Genomic DNA, 18191 nt, shown 5'->3' with positions numbered 1-18191 from the left:
CAACTTAAAACAATAGATCTGATCAACAGACACACTGCTGCTTACCCTCCATATTGAAATAGACTTCCAAATTATTGATCACATAGATAATTTAACTTGGAAATAGATTCATGTGATGGTTTGAAACTGTCTTTTTAATTTTTCCTTGCAAAGTTCAAAACAGAGAAAGTGAAAGAATGTAAATAAGTCACTATTGGGTGTAAGAAAGCAAAATAACGATTGTTCTAAACACTTCCATTGGATAGACAGAAATGTTTAAGAACTATTACCCAAAACAAAGTAGGCATTTGGCACATTCTGCGTTCGGCAGTGGGGGCAGTTGCTGGGCTGTCTGGCTGCTGTTTCTTCTTCTCTTCTGGCTGAAGATAACACACCCTGACCTTGGCAGCTAAGTTAACAACTTTCTGCTCTAACTAAACTCTGCTTCTCTGTCCAGGGGGGTCTGGGGGGAAGCTCCTGGGAGAGAGAGGCCCCTTTGGGAGGGTCCCCTTGGGGGGAAGCACAGGGAGATCGGTTGTGCTTTTTCTGTTGATTGTATATATTTGTGAATGTCGTGAATTTTGTATATTTGTACATATTCATTGCATTTCATTGTAGATTTTAGACTCTGCTTGTAAATACAGCTTTTCATTTGCTTCCAGACTGAGCTAGCCTGGTTATTGTCGGTGGGGGAGGGGAATTTCAGCTCACACCGACACAATTCATTATATGTTAAATCTTCACAATTTAACCCCCTCTCTCAGCTGCTTTTCTCAGAGATTTTTAAACTTTTAGAACAAGAAACACCTGGCCCAGATTCCAAATAACTTTGGACTCAGAAGTGATTTCAATGAAACAAACCGAAGCAATTCAATTAAAAGCAGCACAACATTGAACACAAACACGCTAACAGCTACACTCCTCCCTTTTTTCACCTTTCTTCCCTTCTAATAGCAGCATCATTTAAATTCTCTATTATTATTCCTTCATTTCCACACAGCACTAAGAAACATCCATGTAGAAACCCATTAAGCATCAGGAGGCTGCTATGGGACACATATCTAGCCTAAATTCAGGTGTAATTTTCCTCCTCTCCACTGTGAAAACTCACACCACTTCACAGACTTTAAATTCCAGAAGCGATTAAAAGCAGATGAATTGCTGCAAATCCCAGAGAAGGCTGTTAAAAAAAAAAAAAAAACAACAAAACAATCTTTCTTCTATTTAACTGTAGCATTAACATAGTATCTCTCTTTGGTAAGGAGAAAACCACACTTGGTTTTGTCTACCGTAACTGCCTACCTATAACATCTACTGAATGAAGAACTGATTCTAAGATAGGATCTTAATAAAGGCTTCTACAGAAGCAACCCTATCCACACATTGTATCTAAATTCTTTTATCCTTGCAAATAAAACATTTCTTACATATGCCACTGCAGGTATACCACAAATTGCTGCTACCAAGAACAGAGAACTGGTCAGAGAACAATCTGATGCTATGACCACACAGAGTACAGCAATCCCAATTTAACTTCTAAAGTATCCACCACCAGGAAAAGAAACAGACAGCAATTACCAGTGGTTAGAGAAACTGCAGAATACTGTAGATACCTGAGAAAAACTGTTTGCACATATATATGCCTAATCAAGTTGCAGAGGAGATCTCTTAGGCACAGATAATGAGCAGATCACAATTTTAATGTTTAAACAAAGGTAAGAACACACCACAGAAAACAGAACCAAAAGAAACAGGAAGATTTGTGATTAACTGGGTACATGACTGATGACAAGAAGGAGGAAACAGTCAAGTTAGGGTAAAGAAAAATCAAGTAGAACTGAAATAGAAATAATCCATCTGTCATATTTTCTGTAGGACTAATTCTTCTAAGAGAGCCTACTGGAATGGAAAAAAGATCATAGAATCATATTCTTTTCCAAAAATAATAATCTAATAAATTTTAAAATAAATAAATAAATTACTGCAATGAAAAAAACCCTTAAGGTTCAGACAAAAGTGCTCCACAATTCTTAAAATCAAAAGATAATAAAAAAACCCAGCAGATGGTTCAAAATCAATTAGAAGAAATATAGGTATTTCCTTCTTCCAAGGTGCCTGTGACAGATGGAAGATCTCTATTTTAGCAGAGCAGACACAAGCCTGTCTAAGAACAAGGTCTGTGCTTGACCCATTTACAGCAGAATTCCTGGAGGGAACTATGAAATTCACAGCACAGAAAGCAAAAATCCAAGAGCATTAATGACAAAAATCATCAACCCTGACTTGAATAGTAGATAATGCAATTAGAGAAATAACCACAACTAATAAAGTACCTGAAGAACAAGGAAAAAACCAAAACCACACAAAACTACAACAGATATTCTTATACCAAAAGAAGTATAGTGTACTATAATAAAATAATTGACTTAATATTTTGCAAAAAAAGAGCATAAAACAACATTCTCTTAGAGACTAAGGGACAGAGAATGAAATTCCAAATATTATTTGAGGGGGAAATGTTCCTCAGAACTATGTTACTATGAAAGGCAAAATTTTATCTATGATGTTCAACCAGAGAACAAATATCGGCCAGGATGTTTCTCCAGTTTATTCCCAGAGGTGGAAGCAGACAGATTTCTTTTCCACCGAATAATCTTAGAACTGATAGAGACAATATTATTTCAGATAACAATTTGTTAATTAATGAGAATGTTTCAGAAGATCCGCTCCTAGAAAATAATCTTAAGTCAAGAAACCATTAGCTAACTGATTTAAAATTTAAACAGGGAAAAACAAAAAAGGAACAAATTTCTTAAATGCTAAAGGGTAAGTTTAACAAATTAAAAGAGTTAGTAGTAAAGTCACAGGTGTTTTGAGCTCTTCAGCTCCGATAACTCAAATGTGTACAAATTACCAGGAATCTGTAAATTAAACTGTAGTGAGGACGCAGAAAAGCTTCAAACTCAAATGGATGAACGTGCACTCAAAGAATTGCTCAAAGCCAGGAAGATTAACTAAGAATGTTCTTTGTGCAAATCTGAAGCGAAAAACCTCACAAAAGTGAAGTACCATCTCCTGCTGAACAATAATCTCATTTCTCAATAATAGCCACACCATTTCATTAAATGTATTTTAAAAAAATCCCATAGTATATAAAATAAGCAGAGACCAGCAGATTTACCATATGTATATCTACTGCTATTTAACCAATAAGGCAGAAAAGGATGGATGCCTTGGCCACACCAGAGCACACCTGCCATCACTCACTCAAACAAGCCACCAAGTCTCAATAGCAAGAGAAATTTTTTATGAACCGCACCACACAGCACAGGAAGGATACAAGAGAGGTTACACAAAAAGTAGCAGCACTGTTTGTAATGAGTACAGTCTAGCACACATTGAACCTCTGATGTTCTGCCAGCCCTGGGATAGTTATCTACTATGTGTTTTTCACTGCGTCAAGAGTTCTGCTGATGCCACATTCAAAATGTTGTACAAAATTCCAGTCAATTGTATTGAAAGGAGCCAAGTCCACAATGGACATGGCAAGGAAGGGCTGTCAGAAGGATAAGAGGAATGGAGAGACAATGCTGTGGATTAAGCACTGCCTGATTAACTTAGTAAAACAATGTCTAGGAAAAGCCATAGCCACTCTATGAATACACTAGAGATGTAAGCAAGAGCAAAGAGCTATTTAAGCTTAAATAACTGTTTAAGAGCTCTCTCTATTATGCTGTTTAAAAGCCTGTTGGAAGAAAGGTACAAATGTGTTTACTTGGAAGGTTTCTACCATTAACAACACTCTAAGCCTGCTAATACAAGCTGAGACAAGAAAGATACTCAGCTTGCATTAAGTTGGTGTGTGACCAGCACATGAAAAGGATTACCCAATACCATTTCTGCAATAGAAAAACACATGGTTTGTTCACACAGCTTGCTAAACAAAACAAAAAAGGAAAGTAAGACACACTCACTCATGCACCAAAAACCAGTTGTAAAATGGATTGGCACATCCTAGAGGTGGGCATCAGACCACGAAAAACAGATCACCAATGGACTGACATCCCTTTTTTCCTGCCAACTTCTCCTTCACAAACTCCCTGGCCTCAGCCCCTTTCACACCACCAACCACATTTCATTCCAAAACATAAACCAATGATTTTCACAAAGTTTTCAAACTTTCACCTATCTGTTAAACATGGCTGTCAGTAGAAAAGGTGTCCAAATGACAGGGGAGAGTGGAAGGCATGAATGTTAATGGTGGCACAGTCACAAAGTTGTGATTTAGCATTGCCTTGCAGGTGTGTAAGTGGAAGTACAACTTGCTCAAGACTGTAGGAAATACTCAGCAAAGAGAAACAGAGCATTCAGCTGTGAAGCAATACTATTAAAATAATTCTTCTAAAAGCAAAAATGGAGGAAAAAAGCTAAGAAGTTACATAAAAAAAATCTGTTACATTAAACAAACCAGTGATACAGCATACTTCAGCAAGACAACAGCTTATAGCAAATGGCTGAAAAACTTGTAGGGCTGATACTTTTTAATTAGTTGCAGACTGGCAAATCTCATGCCTAATAACTTGCAGTGACAGAATGCGTAATTGGCCTTTTGAAAGCAACTGTTTTAGTCACTATTTGCTACTCTTCACAACTCAAGAAAACAGATACAGTAAAAAGTAAGAAACACTAACTCACCTAGGTGAGCGAGATCTCCTATGAATCATTAAAAAAAAAAAAAACCAAACAATACAGCAAAGTCACCCTTCCCTTCAGATCCTTACCAGTTTTACTTTAGAGGTTAGGCTCTCTGGTAGTTTTGTTCGTAGCTGATTTGTTTCTTTGAACGTAGCTGGAAATCCACTAAGGAAGGCCAAGTCTTGCATTAATACTAGACCTGGAACTTCTTTGTCTGTAGTCTAAAAACAAAGAGAACAGCGTATAGACAACATTTTTATTTATCTGTCACTCCTTCACCAGGTGACTGGTTTAATATCATAAATTTTCTCACTTAACCCAAACTTTGAAACTGAATTAAGGGTTATTTTAAAAGCTTTCATTTCCTACTACAAGAGAATTATGGAAAGAGTAGCACAGAAATGTACAAAAAGTTTAACATATACAAAAGCTAACCAATGGATTTTAAAAATACATACCAAGTAACCTCTCCATACTATCTGCTTGCTGTTGTCTTTTAACATTCCAGAATGGGCAGCATCAGCTACAAAACATAAAATGCAAATCAAGAACTGCAGGTCATTTCATTGTATATTCTATCAACTAAGATACGCTTTGCAAATTAAAAATATTTGGGTATTTCTGGTGTGAAGAGTTGTCTTCATAAGTGGCAAATCATGCTCAATGGTAAAATAAACACAAATGGTTGGGCTAGTAGGTGGTACTGGGGGGGCAGTATATGTTAAACAAAGTAAGCTAAGATCCTACTTAGGCAGGTTGAACGCAAGGGTAATTGTTTCAAGTTATGCAGTCCTTTGAGCAAGAGCAGAGTTTACTGCACAATATTCAAACTAGACTTCACAGCAATTAAAAGAGGATTTCTAGAACTAATCTTCCCCAGTCTAACCTCCAGTCTTCTGAGATTATCAGTGCAACACAGATAACAAACCTGTTTTGCAATAGTCTTTTAAAACATGCAACTCTAATCATCTGTAATCAGTTGTCTGGGAGATAAGCAAACAGTATCATTAATATCATCATTCAGAGAAAGAGACTGAGGGCCAAGATGCTGAATCATTTGATAAAGTCAAACAGACAATTAGTGTCAGAGTCAGTACTGGAGGAAAAGAACCCCACCATCATTCAGAGAAGCTTACTAAAAAGCTTCCTCCAGAAAACCGCCTGGAATCTGACAAGTAGGTTCTTACCATCCTTAGGGCTATCAAAAACAATTACTGTCACATTGGTAGAAGGATTTTTTGGTTTTGCTACAAAGAACATATTGTTAGCAGCTTGCAAAGCAGGATGAATAGACAGCAGGTCTTTCAGTGTGGCATTTGCCGGCAGTGCAGGATCCAGGACAAGCATTGGCACTTTGATGCAGTGTGTCAGCAAACACTCCAGTTGCTTCTCACTACAGCAAAATACCAAAGATATATTTAACACTAGTAGAAAACTTAAAACAAAAATCAGTGTTACACGCGATGAGAGATGTTTCTGCAAAACCTGATCAATTATTTCTAACATCTGTTGGGCAGGGGGGGAACTACTAAGAGCATACTTCTTTTGCTGCAGAAAGCGAGTACCTGTTACACATTATTTTGCTCCCATAGTTTGCCCACAGACAAGACCTTACATGAAGGTCTCTAAACAGCAAAGCAACCAAGTCAAATGTAGAATGGGACAGATGAGGCTGTGTCCCTTCCTGGCAGCACAACCACAAGAGGCTTGAACCCTCCTCAGACAATTACTTGCAATGTCATGCATTAAAATGGTAGGTGAAAGGAACATTGAAAAAAATTTTGCTGCTTTTGAATTATGCATTGAATACGCATACACATTAAAAATTCACATTCAGAACACGAACTATGCCTAACCAGTGACAAGTATATGCTTTCTGGAGTGAAACTGTCACATTTTAAGAAGCTCATTTATTTAGAATCATAGAATCAACCAGGTTGGAAGAGACCTCCAAGATCATCCAGTCCAACCGATCACCTAGCCCTAAGCAATCAACTAGAGCATGGCACTAAGTGCCTCATCCAGTCTTCTCTTGAACGTCTCCAGCAATGGTGACTCCACCACCTCCCTGGGCAGCCCATTCCAATGGGCAATCACACTCTCTGTGAAGAACTTCTTCCTAATATCTAGACTATACCACCCCTGGCACAACTTGAGACTGTATTATGTGATAACATCACTTACATTCAACATATATATTATCACACTGTAAACTTCTCTTCAAGTGACATAGAATTAAAGTACACACAGGCTATGGAAAACAAAACAACCTCTCCAGTCAGCTGAGTCTGCTTTCAGACAAGAGTAAGCAGGACAGTATTTATTCTAATTTATGCACAAACTCACAAAAACTCACCTTTTCTTTGTGGGTTCTGTTGCATTCTTTCCAAGGATTTCCCTATTACAAATGTAAAACAACTACATTCAATAACACTGAGTTGACAGTAAGGAATTTAATTGAATTTCAGATGGATAACTGAGTCAGGGACATGTTGTGAAAGCACCAATAACCAGCACAAGCTTACACATGTACCTATCACCCTCATGCAGCACAGTTCAAAAATTCTTGGTTATGATGACAGCTGTAGCAGCAGGACTCTTCTTGCTATCATGATTTTCAGGTATTACTAGATTACCTAATGAAACTAATTTTGATATGAAAAACGTTAAAAAACAGGATGAAGCGACCTGTAACTAGGCTGACTTGATTGTTTTACCTAACATACATATTCTGATAAGGTCTATCACGCATTTGCCACATGCACATAGAAGCTAATGAGGATTAATGTAAAGGTAATGCAGGCCTGATGCTAAATAATAATCATGGTAGTTTCAGAGAAGGGCAGCCTCCTACACACACCAACAAAAGAGAATCACCATCCATAAAGCTACTGTCTCCCACTGGAGAATAAAGCACCTGGACCATGGCTAGCTCAATTCAGGCATATCAAAAGTTACAGCTTTCTATGTTTTGCTACACAATACAAAATATACACTCATTAGCAGAGATTACAGCATTGTTGCCTATGTCTTCTCTAGTTATCTTGATGACATGTGAACCATCTCTTTGTAACAATGCTAACTGATTTCCAAGTACATCAAAAAAAGTCATCTACAAGGAGAAAACCACAAGTCCCTGTAGATCATAAGTGTGGCATGGACATAAGTCTTACTCATAAGCTTGACATCAACTTTCCAAATCAGTGTTCTGGAAAAAATATCAACATCTGGTTTTCCCCTTGTAAAATGGGAATCTGAGTATGAGCAATGACAAAGCTAAAATCACTAACAAACATTTGCTGTATGACCTGCTAGGGAACAATCAGTATAAATCTGAAAGCTTTTCAGAGATGAGACCACGTCAATTTTTAATATATTTTTAAATTTGCATTAACACTTTCATTGCTTATGTAGCAAAACAAAATTCAGAATTTCACTTGTGATTACATTGTCAGTGGTACCTAAATTGCAAGTAATATCATACCAAAATCAGACCAATCTCCCCGCTTATAAATGTCTTCCATTTAGCATATTTTCATGCCAAAACAGATTACGCAAATGCAGAGATGCTTTTTAAGACCTAAATCAATGGTTACAAGGCACAATCCAGGTATCTGTAGCAACCTGTGTTTGAAGCCTTAGATCAGTGATTTTGCAGCACAATCTGTAACACCAAAGGCAGCAATACATATCTTTCTCTCCTCAATTAGAAGGTTGACTCCTATCTTTATATATGAATAAATTATTTTCCTCCTCCTCAGTTTCAGTGATTGGGGGACTACAAATCTAACTTTAAAAAAGCCTTTAAGAAGCATATGCTTAAGATTTATTAAGCCCACTATAAAAAGAGGGAAGGGTGAGAAGGAAATAAGGAATGACAAGAGGTTATGTGTTTGAGATACAGTTCTATTATCATTTACAAGCGGAGTTATAGAAATCGATACAAAATGACATACAAAACATCTCTGCATGGCATTTTATGAATTCAAGACACAAGAGCCTTAATTAAATTACTATGCTTTGTACCTTAAATAGTTTTTTTTTATTAGACAGTACTTCATGGCTAAATGTGGAACTGAAACAAGGCTTTGAGAATAAACAAATGAAGTGAGGAAATGTGCTTTCAATTTTCATGTCAAGCAACACAGGAGAAAAATAAAGAAGGCTAGTACTGCATTAGATTGCTGCTGTCACTTAAAGGGAAAAATATACAAAAGATTATTACCTCATTATTTTCTGTTCTTCCTCCATCTGTTCTCTGACCTGTTGCAATTCTTTGATCAGTTCAACATCTGTGCCATTCACCCAGGTGTATACCACATCAATTGGCATAGGTAAACAAAGCCTGCATAATCCAAATGAAAGCTACATGAGATGTAAAATATTAAAAGTGTTTGTGGCACCCTACAATAGCAATTTCTACCTAACAACAGAAATACTTGGTGTCTGGGCTGCAAACAAGACAAAGCAAAAAGCTTCCCTTTAGCTATATATATCATCTCTTAATTATACACATGCCTTTGACAAAACAGCACAGACACAAAACCATAAAGCATGCAAAGTGGCTTTAACAGTTCAGTAACTAAACGAAGTCTGAACTTCATGCTCTAAATTCCAGACATGAGCCTATAACCCAACTCCTATGTACCCCTAATATAATTCTCAAATCAGCACCAGCACCCAGGCACATCCCTAATTCACCACCCACATTAAACCATATTTGCTGTTATTTAATTGCACAGAGCCAGTAAGATCTCAGCAGGACCATGCCTCTTACATGTTAATAACAAGGCATTCAATAAACAAAAACAACATAAGTAGGGTACATGAATTCAGATGCCAGACACAGCAGTGAAATTCATTCTTGACACAATTCAATACACTGGATGTGTTTCTGGACAGTTACAGATTTCCTAGCATGCCTAAAGCAGAAAGAAGAAAGGAGTTTGTGTACCCTCTTTTCTACTTGTTTACAATAATTTCTGAGGCCTACAGGTTTTATTCAGCAGACACTCCAGGCTGCTGCCATAGGTGAACCTCAGCACCAGACAGCAGGAAGATGCCCCAACTATTATTTTCAGAAGTTCCAGTGTCAAACTGTTCAATACCTTCCTAAACTATAGATGTCCAGCAAACTAGAGCACTTCTCCAAGGCTAAAATCCATAGGATCAACAAAATGTGATTTCTAAGGAAAGATGGTCTACCTCCACCCATTGCATCCTTCACAAAGCATTCAAAAACAGACAGAGCCTACAAGGCAACTGCCTCCTCCACCTTCTACTACACAGTATAACAGGCAGACAATTTCCCCCAGCTTCATTTTCTACTAGATGAGACTCAATACCTTAAGCACAAAATTTGGAAGGGGTAGTCAGTAGCTGGCCACAGCAAAACAGACTGGAACATTTTGTAGTCAGTTTATCACCGTTTCTAACTGAGTTAGGACATTCAGGGAGTAACAATGGATCACTTTGAATTTCTAAGAAGCAGTGCTGCCTTCCCCTAGCAGCACCACTCAAAGTCCATCTCACCTCTGATATGCAACACTCTGCAGGAGGCTACCTTCTCCTCATCTGGCAAAGTCAGTTTACTGAATAAAACTACCTTCTAACCAGTTATTTCACTTCTTTCTCAGGAGGGGACAGTAGCTTCTGGTTCATTAACAAGTGTGATTCAAAGCATGTTTTGAACTAAAAAGTCCTCCAAAGGAGCAGAAATTCAATGGCAAGAGCTCTTCCAGCTTTTCTACATTTGCTGTGATGAGCTAAATTATGGATTGACACTCCCTTGAATGCTACAGCTAAGAAAAAAGTGTTTTAGATGGAAGCACCTGACTCATGTCAGCCAATTTAAAAAATGCCCAACCCTTAATCTTCTGAACAAAGTGTAGAGTTAATTTACCCTGACCGGACTGAAGAACATAAAATGTTGGGGAAAAAAAAAAAGTCCCAACTCAAGTCTCTCTAGGGTGTGAGGCAATTTTGACTCATACACACATGGGTGAATGACAAAAAAGTAAGTACCCATCAGGAAAACTTTAAACTTTAGCTCAGGCAGCCAATAGCTCCTCCCCAGACACTGGATGTTTTGCTCACAATTCACAGAAATCAACAGTAGCTAAGGAGTGTTTTACATCACCAAAACCAAGTAAGAAAACACACTGCAGAAATGTGAACTGACTATACCTATGTCAGAGCAGTAATACTTGTGGTTGTTTTGGATGAACTTGAAAACGTTATAAAAATACTGCACTTAATTATCACGAAATCAGATATTTTAGTATTGACAGGAACAAACTACCATCCTTTCATTTCAGTACTGCAGAAACATGTCAACATTAATCATTCTTATGAGCTGTAGCATGCTTTCATTTGCCATCTTTTGGCAAATGGGGGAGGGGAGTAAGAAATGAGATTACAGAGGTGCAGAGGATTCACTGACACTATGCCATGCACTTTTAGAGTGTTATCTCGAACCAGTTAAAGCATGACCAACTTGATCTGATAATTTCTACTGTCCTGTGACTCAAAAAACCTCAAGGCAGATTAAGCATCTGCCTTGAGGCTTTTTTCTTGGGTTCTGGGGGTTTTTTTGTTTTCTTTTTTTCAGTCAAGCGTACTAACACTTTTAGAGTTAAATGGTATCTCCTTAGTAGCTTCTTCCACTTAGCAGTCAAGAGTCAACTGACTTCCTGAGACAATGGACCTAATGACTATTCAGATATGAATGACAAAACCAGAAAAAGTCATGCAGCAGTTAACACAATTGAAACGAATGACCGTGACTCAGTTTCCAACTTGCTGTGAGTGACTTCTACGCACTCAGCTTTAAAAAGCTTCTCCTTACTACCTTTGTGACTTCTCCATTAAATCTGTGATATCTCATCCCTCACAAGATGTCACAGAAAATGTAAGGTAAATGAAAAATACCTTTACAAAACACTGAAAGTTGATACTGAAAGCGCATAGGAACAGTACTTATGTTTTCCTGTCTTAACATGGAGAACATGTCATGTCCCCCCGTTATTTTTAACGTTATCATCATTTTGATGTTTCATTAAAGACTGGATGAATTAAATGTGTTTAAAATGTAAACTCTGTTACATGACTAGAGCTTCCAAATACCAAATATTTTCCAAGCTGGGATAGTAACCACTAACTCTCAATTTTAAAATGACTAAGCTGCAGATTTAGAGTCTACACATTAAGCTCCTACTCAATAGTATGCTACTTCACCTAAGATGTTTGATTTAAAAATCTGAAAATTCATTGAACAGTAATATGTGCAATACTGTTAACTACAGGTTAAGCTCACCGATTCTGAAATGATTTGCCAGCAACGTTGTCTCTGTATGAATCAAACATAACATGATACTGGTCTCTACTCCACTCCAAGACAACCTGCAAAAAAAGAAAAAAAACCACACAAAATTATATAACTTTATAAAATTAGACACTAATTTTGAATTAAATTGATTATGATTAAACATTTAAAACAGAGGAATTTTATCTCTTCATTAATGCATAACTGACCAAACATTAATCGAAACCAAGCTATTACACTGAGACAGTGATCACACCCAGAATTTGAGAGCACACTTGATTTTAACTAGCTTTAGGGTTTTGTGGTGGTTTAAACTATTTTGCTCTGCAAAAGAAAAAAAAAAAAAAAAGGATTTTGTGTTTTATGTCTCCTAGCCTTTAAAAATTCAGGAATGTTTTCCCAAAATTGAGACCTAAACCAAATATACTTTAACACAAGCAAGAAATCCCTACCCCTCCTCACTCTTCCCTCCCTAATCTGCATAATGTTGCTCATCTTCCTTTCTATTCTCATACAGGACATACTGAAGTAAACACACCTCTGAAATATAAGCTTTGAAAATAAACAGCCAGGCCAAGGAACATCAAATTATGCAAATCGACCTGGCCAGAAATTTAAAACACAATACTCTTTCCTGGGACAAGTTATGTCTTACATTCCAGCCTGACTAACCTAACAACAAAGTATTTCTCCAGGCTGCAGCCTCTCTTCCATTCCCCTGCATTTCAGCCATCCTCCTGTAGCTTCATACCAGGTTCACCCCACCCTAAGATAAGCAAAGTCACCGAGCTAAACCAACAAAAAGATGAACCTTCAAAACACAGAGCACTTGACGTTCCTCTATCTGGAAGACAATACATGGTCAGAACAGAACACCTGAAGGCAGAACTTCAGCCAGCCACCAAAACTTTTTATCTAAAAGGTCAACCTGCACCCCACTTAAATGCATTTTGTGAACCAGCCCCATTCCCAGGCATATTCATAGATTAGCTATACAGAAGATCAATCACGAGCCAACCCATACATAGCTGCAACTTCACATTCCATTTCCATTCTTAAATGTATATACACACATGCAAACCCAAGGCATATAGTTATGTTTCCTTTACTAGCAAACTATTTGATGTCATGGGAAAGAAATAACTGAGGACTTTTCGATAGTAAAAATGCATAATACGTTTAAATACTGCAAATCATAAGCAATTTGAGATTAAAATCATCTAAAACATTTAGGTCCTGCTCTGAGACAAATTTGCTTTTGTTAGTCTTACAGTGAAAGTCCAACATTAAAAGCTATAGTAGCATCTTGTGCAGCTTTAGAGATGAGGGCATGGTGCCTTATTTCACCCAGCTAAGTATGTGTTTGTAAAGAAAGGATAGTACTTACTTGACACCACTCTTCCTAGATCTAAAATTTTACTATTGCTTATTTCTTGTATTACATGAACTATAAAATACACCCTTTCTCTAACACAGCATTCAAAACCATAAAGACTAATTCCCTCCCTTGTTTTAAGGAGATGCACATCTCTTACCCTCATACCCACTAAAGCAAATTAAAGCCTTCTAGAGAGTAATGAAGCCACATCATGTGGCTGAGTGATAAACAACTCCTGCCACAGCTGCAGCCTCTTCGTAACCAAGATCACATCTATACAAGTTCCTCCCCTTTGTATAAAGGACACATGATTTCCCAGGTGGGCATAAAATCTTCACCCTTAAAATATCAAAAGTCAGGAAGTGTATTAAAAACACACTACCACATTTTTTTATGTGCAAGTCCTTCTGCCAAATACACTAGTTTAATACAGCACAAACTGAAAGACAGAAACATTTGCTACTGCTGACAACGATGAATTGACACGCAGATTGATCCGCTTCTACAATTAAGACAGAAATATTTGAATAAGAATGTAATTTATTATATTAATAATACAGCACTCCAGCAGAAAAACATTACATTTGCTTTTTGCTTTAGTGCAACCATAACCAAAAGCACCCAGGACTGATGTCTTTAAAAACAGTTAGGAAAAAAAGTGATGCTCTTCCCATCTGATATATTATTTTCCTGCAATCGTTTCCTCTTGTTTCATTATTTGTGTTACAACAATGCCTGCAGGCCACTTTGCTTTGAATTTACATGCTGGTATTATAAAACCACTAAGGGAACAACATTAAAAAAAAAGAAAAAAAAATTTAAATGGGCAGTAACACCATCTCTTAGGAGACAGTGTATCAAACAGGTGATAACAGTGGCTCTGGCACATTCCAGTTATAAAACCCTACAAAGCCAAAAGACCTACAGAAAGCCAGCAAAGGATTTGCAACCAAACTGTCCTAAAGCTTAAAGTGCATCTTAAAACTAGGTTAACAGCATCGGGTTAGGCGTGGCTACCCTTGATATTTTTGCAGAAATGCTCCTGAATTGTGCATGATGCACTGTTACTTCACTGAGCTCAAGTTTTTTTTCTTGAAATCAAGCTCTTTTTCAGTTTGAGGCTGTGAGGATATCATTACCAATCTCAAATTATTTGCTCTAGCCATCCATTTTTAAGCCACCATTACTATTGATATTAGCATTAATCTGTATGCAGATTTACTTTTGCCTATGAGGACAAAAAAGCTGTCTCTTGGGTAGAAGAAAAACAGAACTGTAAATGCTGCTCAGATACCAGCGTCTGATATGCATTGGTTCATGCTACTTTTTGCTGTCTTGTAGACTCTGTACTGAATAAGAGCTCTTCATTCCCACTCTTGTTGTTACAAGCCCATTCTCTCCTAAATCTTTGAACTACCACCATTTACCAGAATACACAAGCTTAACCATAGAAGCAAAAAGCATAATGCATACAAGCACGTCTTACCAGGCTCCTACAAGAAAATAAGAGGCTTTTTAGTTTTCTGCAGTTCTGTATGCTATGGTTGTTCCACAAAGGACAGGATTTTGTTGGTGTTTTTGTTTGGTTTTGTTTTGGTTGCTTTTGGGGTTTTGTTTGTTTGCTTTTTTAAAAAACACTGCTGGTCACTTTTCTTTTTCTTAACATACAATTTTGAAAATGTACTCCTACATGAATCTGCCAGTTCTTTGCTCACTCTCTAAATACTATCTAAGCTTTCCAAGTAGGGTCTAGAAAGCAGCAAGCCAAGATATGGTAGTGAGCAGTGATTTAGACCGAACCTCACCAAAACCAGCCATAATTTGACTACAGAAGTGTTTTTAAAAACCTTCAAAGTTCTAACAAATCCTAACGTTAGGTTTAACTCCTTGTTCTGAAGAAAGGCAAAACTATACTCAAAGTTTCACAGCACCAAGAGGTATATACACCAATCCACATTCATAACTGTGTACAAAGAGGTAACCAAGTGTACTGCACAACTAATTTCCTGATAGCTTTGAAGGGTTTCAGGAACTTGTGAACTCTGCAAGACAGCAAGGAAATACTTCATGTAAAGAAAACATACAGATACACAAAATAAAGGGAAGGAGGGGAAAAAAAAAGCCAAACCCACAATTTAGGAATCAGGAAATTCCAGTCTTTTTGCTTTTAACACTGCAATACTTTTACACTGTGGAATAGTGTGAGAGCTGCAATCCCTGTCCCGCACTGACAATAACCAGGCTAGCTCAGTCTGGAAGCAAACAAAAGCTGGATTTACAAGCAAATCTACAATCGATGATGAAATGCAATGAACATGTACAAATATACACTATTCACATTTACAAATATGTATAATCAACAGAAAAGCACAACCAAGCCTCCTTTGCTTCCCCCAAGGGGCCTCCCCAAAGCATAGAGTCAAGAAGCAGAGAGGCTTAAGACTTAGCTTGTCAAGGTCAGTATGTTATCTTCAATCAGAAAAGAAGAAGCAGCAGACAGAAGCCGAGCAAGCCGAGTACCGAGACTCAGATTGCCTCAACTCCCCAACCTTGTTTTGAGTAGTAGTTCTTACACATTTCTATCTCTCCAATGGACATGTTTAGAATAACCATTATTTTGCTTTCTTACACCCAATAGTGATTTATTTACATTCTTTCACTTTCTCTGCTTGAACTTTGTGAAGAAAAATTAAAAAGACAGTCTTAAAACCATCACACTGACAAAAATGCTTAAATTCTCTAAATACTTAATATATTGTGAAACACTACACTGAATCAGGATTGGTGATTTTCCCACTCTCGAGATTATTTCACAGATTACTTCCAAAATAAGTAGAACATGAAATGAAGCTTCAAAGCATAGTATGTATCTGTATAAAATCATAACCAGAGAAAGTAATTTTATATTGCATGATTTGCTAAATAGCAGGAAAAGTGAGTAATAAAGCAGCAAGCGACAATATAATACAGCCTCTGTTGAGCTGCAGGCCGTTTGAGAGTCTGTATTTAATGCCTTGAACTATGGACGAGAAAAAGATTCTGTCACTCCCGGTTGCTATTTGAAGATTACGCCTAGTACCGGCTTCAAAGTACTCGAATAATTAAGTACAGCACTAATAATTCACCAGATAAGGGATGTGGAACAAAATGCACAAGATAAGGAAACAAAGCTCCTGGAGCACGCAGATTTTGCTCAGCACTCTTCTGCCAGGAGCTGCCAAGACTGTTAGAAGCCACCTAACAACCCCCCGGGGTGCACTAAGCGCCTGCGTCCCCCCTGGCATCGGCTGGAGAGCGGCGTTATTCGCCCGACGCGCGCAATTTGGGCACCAGCCGCGCCAGCAAGTGCGAGGAAGGCCACCTGAAGAAAGGGAGCTGCCACCCAGCTGCTCTACGGAGTACGACCGATGCAGCCTTTATGGCCACGGCAGGCCTACTGCCAGCCTCGCTCGTCATACCGGGCTGCTTCTTGCCGCTTCTTAGCCGCGATGGTAGCTCGGAACAAAACGCAGTCACCCCTACTATAAAGCACGTTTTCTCCCTTACGTGTTAAAAAACATGCCTGCATGTATAAACATATAACCAGCATGCACATACAAGCTGCTTGCTGAAGGAATTCACTGCTTACAAGAGGTGATAACTACCCGGCTCCCGAAAGGGAAAAAAGCCGCGAACCAAAACGGCTCTGCTCCGCACGGCACAGGCGGGACTGACCGAAGGAAGGGAGAGGGGAGGGAAAGGCAGGCGGGCGAGCAGCCACGCCACGCCGGCGCGGCGCCGTACTGACCTCCCCGAACTGCAGGGCGGAGACGATCATGAGGACGAGGCCCCCGAGGCAGAGGCAGGGCCCATACCTGTGTGACAGGCATGTATAGGTTTGGCGCTGCAGGAGCTTTAGCAGCATGGCCCGGCGCGGCGCGGCCCGGCCCGCCTCACCGCCCTGCCGTGCGCCTGGGCCGCCGGGCGGGCGGGTCTCACCGCCCTCAGTCCCCACCCCGCTTCCGGCGCCGCTGCGGCGCCACCTGGCGGCAGCGGACAGACCGCCCCTGCGCGTGATGAGTCTTGTCTTGACTTCCCGCCTTGGGGAGCTGAGGCAGGATGCAGTCGTCGCTGTCTCCCGCTTCTCCGCGGCTTATTCTCTGCCTTCCCAAGGGGTTCAACGCCAGAAGGCAACAAGTATTCAGATTATATGGTTTCTTTTACTTCTTTGTCTCTGTACTCATGGCGTTGAGCGTGCAAGGTTTCGAGGCGTACCGATGCTATGGACCTGATGGTGGTGGCAGAGTGTCCCTTCAGGTTTTAAAGAAAGCATCTGGATGAAGAAATTCAGATCCAGTGCTGTGTTTGCAGCGGGCGGATCACGTTCTGTGCACCTGCAGTGCTTCACTGACAGCGCTTCCCCAGACACGGGCAAAATGAACGGATGCTTGTGATAATATGCACCCAAGAATGCAAAAATCGCTTCAGTTTCATTTAATTGTCATGATTGCACTTGCGACTTTTCCCTTGTTGCCTTCTGCCTGTACAACAAAATTTAAACTCTTTCATGTGCAATGTCCTACAAGTAAATACTTTTCCAGCTGTGGCCAGCAGAGCTGCACCATCCTGTCATACTCCCAGACAGGCTGCAAAGCAGTTTTCTTTCCCTAGTTAAGAGGGATTGGGAAGATTATAGGTTATCATAAAGATACAGTAGAGATACAAACTCAGGTCTCATTTAAGCATTTGTATGTTTGGTTTTGGCACAGAAATGTAGCACAGGGATAGGTTCATGAACGGGCAACTAGCAGGCTAGAAGGAGTTCTTCAAGAACAG

General features: G+C 39.0%; 1 protein-coding gene across 1 annotated transcript in view; it reads right to left on the bottom strand.

Annotated features, from left to right (window-relative positions):
* The window catches only part of GNPTAB (N-acetylglucosamine-1-phosphate transferase subunits alpha and beta), a 40275-nt gene extending 22995 nt beyond the window's left edge, over positions 1 to 17280 (bottom strand). The window contains exons 1-7 of the mRNA XM_054386697.1: positions 17164 to 17280; positions 11990 to 12075; positions 8900 to 9019; positions 7031 to 7072; positions 5862 to 6067; positions 5133 to 5197; positions 4761 to 4895 (exon numbers count right to left, since the gene is read on the bottom strand). Of these exons, the coding sequence (XP_054242672.1) occupies positions 4761 to 4895; positions 5133 to 5197; positions 5862 to 6067; positions 7031 to 7072; positions 8900 to 9019; positions 11990 to 12075; positions 17164 to 17280 (771 nt within the window). The remainder of the gene's footprint in view (positions 1 to 4760; positions 4896 to 5132; positions 5198 to 5861; positions 6068 to 7030; positions 7073 to 8899; positions 9020 to 11989; positions 12076 to 17163) is intronic.
* Between the last annotated feature and the right edge of the window lie 911 nt (positions 17281 to 18191).

This window comes from Indicator indicator, chromosome 14 (genome assembly GCF_027791375.1).
Source record: "Indicator indicator isolate 239-I01 chromosome 14, UM_Iind_1.1, whole genome shotgun sequence".
NCBI lineage: Eukaryota > Metazoa > Chordata > Aves > Piciformes > Indicatoridae > Indicator > Indicator indicator.
This window is presented reverse-complemented; position numbering and strand designations above follow the sequence as displayed.